This window comes from Glossina fuscipes, unplaced genomic scaffold, assembly GCF_014805625.2.
Source record: "Glossina fuscipes isolate IAEA_lab_2018 unplaced genomic scaffold, Yale_Gfus_2 0, whole genome shotgun sequence".
Taxonomy (NCBI): domain Eukaryota; kingdom Metazoa; phylum Arthropoda; class Insecta; order Diptera; family Glossinidae; genus Glossina; species Glossina fuscipes.
The window spans coordinates 39431894-39438271 of record NW_023998414.1 but is presented as its reverse complement, the minus strand read 5'-3'; the positions used below and the strand labels follow the sequence as shown (position 1 = coordinate 39438271).

General features: G+C 35.3%; 2 protein-coding genes and 1 non-coding gene across 6 annotated transcripts; 1 reads left to right on the top strand and 2 right to left on the bottom strand.

The window, feature by feature from the left end:
• Positions 1–2545: 2545 nt before the first annotated feature.
• On the top strand, positions 2546–2652 carry LOC119644859. The gene has a single exon (XR_005248585.1). It is a non-coding gene; the product is annotated as a U6 spliceosomal RNA (small nuclear RNA).
• A 324-nt stretch (positions 2653–2976) lies between these two features.
• LOC119635459 (cyclin-dependent kinase 7) lies at positions 2977–4168 on the bottom strand. The gene is made up of 2 exons (XM_038030274.1): positions 4034–4168; positions 2977–3969 (listed from the first exon to the last, which is right to left on the bottom strand). Exons 1-2 carry the CDS (start codon positions 4085–4087, stop codon positions 3007–3009), a joined length of 1017 nt encoding a protein of 338 aa, XP_037886202.1. The 5' UTR covers positions 4088–4168; the 3' UTR covers positions 2977–3006.
• Positions 4169–4312: 144 nt separating this feature from the next.
• LOC119635470 (5-demethoxyubiquinone hydroxylase, mitochondrial) lies at positions 4313–5615 on the bottom strand. 4 transcript variants are annotated; one of them, XM_038030283.1, is made up of 4 exons: positions 5575–5615; positions 4735–5187; positions 4563–4681; positions 4313–4499 (listed from the first exon to the last, which is right to left on the bottom strand). In XM_038030283.1, exons 2-4 carry the CDS (start codon positions 5093–5095, stop codon positions 4341–4343), a joined length of 639 nt encoding a protein of 212 aa, XP_037886211.1. In that variant the 5' UTR covers positions 5096–5187; positions 5575–5615; the 3' UTR covers positions 4313–4340. The 4 variants fall into 4 exon arrangements, with proteins under 4 accessions (XP_037886211.1, XP_037886219.1, XP_037886235.1 ...); XM_038030291.1 differs by having other exon boundaries at positions 4735–5205; positions 5575–5613; XM_038030307.1 differs by lacking the exon at positions 5575–5615 and adding an exon at positions 5391–5493.
• Between the last annotated feature and the right edge of the window lie 763 nt (positions 5616–6378).

Below are 6378 nucleotides of genomic sequence, written 5' to 3'. Positions count from 1 at the left end.
CTTTTCAGTTAAGGTACTTTTCAATTGCTAGCTACCATCAGCACACCGACTTTTAAGCATTCGTTACAAGGGCTTCACGCAAGAAACCCTTTAACTAATTCATATCATTTTAAACACATTTTAAAATCATGATTTTTCTTATTTGCATGGACTAGGCCTCCAGGTGTACGCATAAATTATTGGTAACTAGTAGTTAATAAATATACTTACTTCTTAAACTCAAATTTACCATTTTTTCACCTGGAATAGGCATTTATTGAGAAAAATCGGTGCAGTATATATTAATCAAAATTTTCCCATCATTTTCTACAGCATTTTACCATATTTCTAGCAACATGGCGATATCGTTGCTCAGAATTTATAGGGATCGGTCGGCGATCCAATCATCAACCCATTTTCGCACTTCTTCATCTTAACGGACTTGTGTGTCAGTCAAGCCATCTGGCACTGATCTGAACAAGTGGTAATGAGTGCGCCGTGGGTAGCAGAACGTCCTATTCGAACTGCAACAGTGTGTCCTTGAGCAACTACTGCAACAAGCGGTCAAAATGGCATTTTCAGTCAATATGCGAGATAGCCATTTTACCCCATTTTTAGTATGGATTTCTCCCATCGCATGTGAACGTCTAGAAATAGTGAATTCATCAATTGCTAAGCTGTTCGAGAGGGTTCTTTGAGAATTTGAGGTGGATTTACGTCCAATAAATCCTCAAACTCATTCTTTTCACCACTGAAAGCAAAATTGACAATTGGGATATGATCGAAGAGCGTGACCATAACATGTTTGATGGGCTTCGGCAGCAGATTTCTTCAAATTAAGCAACGACGAAAATGTATGCGAAAATGCAATTTTGGGGATTCATGGTGAATGTCGGCATACGCTGTATAAACCAATATTATTAGATGGGAAACTGTTATTTCATGTAGAGGAAGGTCGAAACAATCAAATTCATTTGTTATGTACGCTGGTATTTCCCATTTGTTGATCATTTTCTCCTGTAGAAGTCGCTGGCTAACATTTCTCCAACCTCCTAATACATACATATATAATATAAAACCGAATTTCTCCTTCCTATGTACGCAATTATCTCTGGACTGGAAGAAATTAATTCCGTTTGATGACAATGATTTCAAACTCCCTCCCCTCTTTTCACCCTCTCTATCTCTCTCTCTCTCTCTCTTTCCATATTACGAACTTTACATATATTTATGGCAAGTAGCATAGCAAAACTTAGGATCGCTAATGTAGTAACCAAAGTTGAGCACTTCGGTGTGAAGCATTGGCCAAATTAATAAACAATCGTATGAACGTCTATTTCAAATTATTAGTGATCATTTGAGAGCAATTAACAGATTTCCATTACCTAACACACTGGAACAGTTATGAAACACCCCTCTTTTTCGGCGATGTCAAATTAGAAGAATCGGCAATCCTTGATGTTTGAAGGATGAGAATAAAAAATGATGTTTGTTGAACAGAACGTGTATTCGAAGTCGCGAGCCAAGTGCCTAAATGTTTTAGAGTGATGCAAATAAGACTTCATCGCAGCCGATATCCCTATCATTGACACCGCCTATATCCGGCCAAAATTAAAGTATACGTCGTATTTATGCGCGGGACCGCCCAGAAGCCAAAGGCTCATGGGCGACGAAAGTGTGCTGCGCTTATGTACACATATACTCAGGGCGAGCAATCTGCAGAAATACAAGAGTTATGTTCAGCATTTAAATCCTTCAAGGGGACTTTCTCATCTCTTTCTCATCGTTCTCACCCACTGGCCCTGGAGTTATCTGTATATCGCACAACACACTACCGCGACTCGTCGTTTTTTAACCATTCTGCCCACAACCCACCAGTAGTGGTCTTTCTTGATGTCTTCATTTTCACGGCGAACGTTCGCAAACACTACTCTCTTTCTTCTTCCCACTCTTCCTATAAGCCTTCCTGTTGCGCCTGCACGTGTACGGGGCATCTCCTGAGTGGCTGATCAAAAAAAAAAAAAAAACAGAAAAAAAAGTGAATGTGTTGACTGAAATCACCAAACAGTAAAACAATGTAGCTCACTCAAAATTCTAACTAAAGCTTGAGAAAAGCTTTTCTACTTTCGATCCTAAGTATTTCCCTCACACAAAGACATTCATCTAAACGTTAGATGGAGTACTATTAGGAATGCACTCATAGAAAATTGTTCACATAAAAGATGCATTAATTGCGAACTTCGCCCACTTTGCACGTTTTCCAACACGTAAAGGTTGGCGAAAATTGTCCATATTTTTCCTTATTGTACTATCATACATGCAACGCAATGAATGATCAAATTTAAATCAATGATCGTTTAAGTTACTCTTGAAGGAATATATTCAACATTTTTTAAATTTACACAAACTTGATTACTTGGCAGATAGGTGACAAGTTTTCTAGCCTTCTCACAAAAAGAGCCTTTCAAGGTAACTCAAAAAAATATAGTCTACAGTTCACAATTTTAGTCATTCAGCATAAATCAATTCATATTTTTAATTTCAATTTAATTTAATAGATCTTTTTGTTCTTGCTACGGCAGAACATATACTAAAATTGGAACGATACAGAGAAGATTAGCATGGTCCCTGCGCAAGGATGACACGCAAAATCGTGAAGCGTTCCACATTTTTCTGTTTAACTTTCAAGAACTCAACAAGCACAATTACACACACATACACAATTACACTTAACATGCTGGCTCCAGTTATTAAGGCCGCTGTTTTTTTTGTTACGTTTTGCACATAATTGTGACCAAATATTATGACAGTTTATTATCTGAACATATAAGCCACAAATCTATTGGCTTAGTTCATCTCCATTCAACATACCAAAAAAAAAAAAAAAAAAAATAGATCTTTTCCAAGTCTTCGCCTTTGAGAGACATTTATTTTTTTAATATTAAACAAAGAACGCATTCAAATATAATGGAACAATTATTTATTATGAAATTGAGATTTATTAAATTCACGAAAGGTAACGATTAGCTAAAAAACCAACTTTTTAGGCATTTTTCCGCTTTCCATAGCCTCTAAGAGTTTCCGTTTAAGAACAGGTTTTTCATCTACATTTTGTTTATTGGTATTCGGCATCGGTAGCTTATGACCGAGCGACGGAGCTGGTTTATTAGAGAAATATTTCATTGTTAAGGCTTCTGTGCAGGAGCACCGTTGGGCTGGATTTAATGCTAACAGTCTTTCACCTAGAGCCAATAGATCGTCAGGCGCCGCTGTAAAATATTGATGTAATGGTGCACCGGGGAATTGTTTAAATTGCATAAAGTCGGGTAATTTGCTAAAATTTGGCCATATATCTTCTGTCGGTGTTCCCAGCGCTTGAAATATTTTCGTCAATTGATCTAAATCGGATTCGCCAGGTAAGAAGGGCACTCGCAGTAAAAGTTCGGCTAATATACAACCCACTGCCCAAATGTCTATGCCAGTTCCATATTGACGGGCGCCAAACAATAGTTCAGGTGCCCGATACCATCGCGTTACCACTTGATGAGTGTAAATGCGTGAGGGTGAACCGAAAAATTTCGCCAAGCCGAAATCACCAATTCTTAAAATGCCATCAGAATTCACTAATAAATTGTTCGGTTTTAAGTCTCGATGTAAAATCCAGTTCATGTGTAAATATTCTAATCCTTTTAGTGTCATTATCATGTAGGCTTTTATGTCGGCTTGCGTTAAAATGATTTTCGGATCTTTTATAATAATTTCCAAATCAGTGTCCATGAAATCGAATACCAGCGATACATTTGATTTATGACCAAATACATCCACAAGACCAATAACATTTTCATGTTGCAATTCATGCAGCAATTTGATTTCTCGCAAAGCAGTACGATTAATGCCATCTTGAGCCTCTTCGCGGCTGCCAATTTTTATTTTTTTAACGGCTACTATTTGCTCGGTGAGTACATCACGGGCTTTGTAAACCGTAGCAAACTAAAGAAATGATTTAAAATACAAAATAATTTCGCTTTTTATATTCAAAAAATTAACTACTTACTTGACCTTCACCAAGGAAAGCGATCTTTTCGTAACGTTGCTGTTTATTATTCATATTTATTTTGTTACTATTCAAACTCTACATAGAAAACAAACGATATGCGGCTTTTGCAAAAGCTTCTTGCAAATAACAGCTGTAACTTATAACACATTGAATGCAGAGTTACTATGTAATCGATTTATAGGAAACTTCAGCAAGCTTGCTTTGATTTTAAAAAAACATGAGTTGCCACATTTCAATTTCGAATACAGTACATTTATTTATGAATTATTTAAACTTTTTTATAAAAGATATATGTAAATACATTTCAGATTTTTTTTGATATTGCAATTGCTGTTTTACACCCCAATTTTATAACTTCCGTCAAGGCTTTATAAAACGGAGCTTCTTCGGCTCCACAATCTATACCAATATCATGATGCTCTTGCTCTTCATCACGAAATTTTGTAATAGTTTCTAGTAACTCCTGAAAATCAATAAAATAGCACTGTATTCCTTTTCTTTAAAAAGAAAAAAACTTCATATATACCTGATCAGGATTAGGCGATTCCATTATTTGTCGTAATTGATCATTATAGTGTTCGACAATTACCGTTTCCACTGCTACTGTGCAAGCCATAGCAGCCTTTTCTCCCAACAAAGCAGTTCCTGTAGATATTATTATTAATAAACATTTCAATTTTGCTCCATTTATTACTTACCCGCTCCTAATGCAAAACCAGCCAAATTCCATATAGGTGTCATTACTGTAGGTCTGACGCGATATTTTCGTATCAACTCTTCAAATTGTCTCCGATGCTCTTTCTCTTGATCCCACATGTGAGCTATAGTTTTGCCCATCGGTCCATTGCCAAGCACAGCCATTTGCCCCGCATATATCCGATCAGCTCCCAACTCACCAGCATGATCGACTCGTATTATTTCATCAGTTAATCCTGAAGGATTATTGTTTAGCCTTGCCTGTGCTGCCGGTTGACTGCAATATAAAACTAATTGTTGCTGTTGGCCGGTCAAACGCACACATTTGACAATGTGAAACGAAATTTGACTCGTACGAAACATGTTTCCGTAATATCAAAAAGGGCTTATGTAGAAGTTAGACTTCCAATTCTAGTAAAATTGCAGGCAAAAGTAAGTCTCAATCTTCTATTCGCCTTAAAAAAAGAAAGCAACTGTGTAAGTATTACCGATTTATTATTGTAAATAAGTCTGGGCTTGAAATTTTTTTAAATAATTACATAGACTTATATATATGCTAAATCTATGCGCGTAGAAATATAATTTGAAAGACATATATAATGTTATGGTTTGGTTTCATAAATTGAGCTGAATCAAAACTCTATTTTTGCGAACGCACTTTTACAAACACTTGGTAACTTTAGAATTTTCTTACTATAAAAGTTGGAATTTCACATATTTTAGTTAATTTAGTTAGTGGTATATGCATTTAAATTCCAACTTTTAGCAATTTTAATGCATTTCAATGCTTTTAAACTAATTCTCTTTTCTTTATTTTATTTGCTAAAAACTGAAATATTTACCCGAATAACAATAACAATTAACAATTTTTTACACAACAGCTGTTTTATTCTTCTTTTTGCTTTAAGCGAATCACGAAGGGATAATATCTTTAGATAATCATCACGAATGCATTGACAATATAGAATATTGGGTATTTGGGCCTTTGTTTTTACACCTAAAACCAGATTGGTAGTATAAGGAACCGCTTTGCCTTCCTTTTTTGCTATCATATTCCTACACACGTATCTATTGATAAAAATGCATTAATTGTAACTGTTATTTATTCTAGTTTCCATTGTGCCTGTCGTTGTTATGAAAATAAAAGCTACTTGAAGAGAACATCTTAGATAGCGTAAACAAGGAATAGTAAATTGTTTTACGCATAATCCGTCGCTTTTTGTGTATATCTTTTGAATTCTGATTTAACATTCATACAACGAAGTAATGCATTCAACAATTATCTTACCTCCTTGGTACTAATTTCGAGCGTTTGGGTATTTTTAACAAAAAAAAGCATTCAGGTCAATTAATTTTTTTAAGTTTATACTATTATCTTGGTTTTGGGCGTGAGTTTTTGCTGAATATTGCAACGAAACTGAATGATGTGTTTCATTAAGTTTAAGCAGTCTTTAGAATTTTGAAATGAAAAGCACATTGGCATTGAAAATGAGCTACATCGGTCACAAGACACGCCCACAGTACCACGTCAACTAAGAACAACTCTGTTTTTCAAAATGAATAAAAAATTGAGTTTTTAAATCTATAAAAATTTAAATATATATTTTATTGGCCAAGCCTTACTACCTATACAAAAGTGGAAAAAA

Excerpts from the sequence above, each read along its gene's own strand:
- LOC119635459 (XM_038030274.1), bottom strand. The coding sequence starts at position 4,087 with ATGAATAATAAACAGCAACGTTACGAAAAGATCGCTTTCCTTGGTGAA. Across the intron at positions 3,970-4,033 it reads CTTTCCTTGGTGAAGGTCAA|TTTGCTACGGTTTACAAAGC; the intron begins GTAAGTAGTTAA and ends TCATTTCTTTAG.
- LOC119635470 (XM_038030283.1), bottom strand. The coding sequence starts at position 5,095 with ATGTTTCGTACGAGTCAAATTTCGTTTCACATTGTCAAATGTGTGCGT. Across the intron at positions 4,682-4,734 it reads TGGTTTTGCATTAGGAGCGG|GAACTGCTTTGTTGGGAGAA; the intron begins GTAAGTAATAAA and ends TAATATCTACAG. Across the intron at positions 4,500-4,562 it reads AATCGCCTAATCCTGATCAG|GAGTTACTAGAAACTATTAC; the intron begins GTATATATGAAG and ends ATTGATTTTCAG.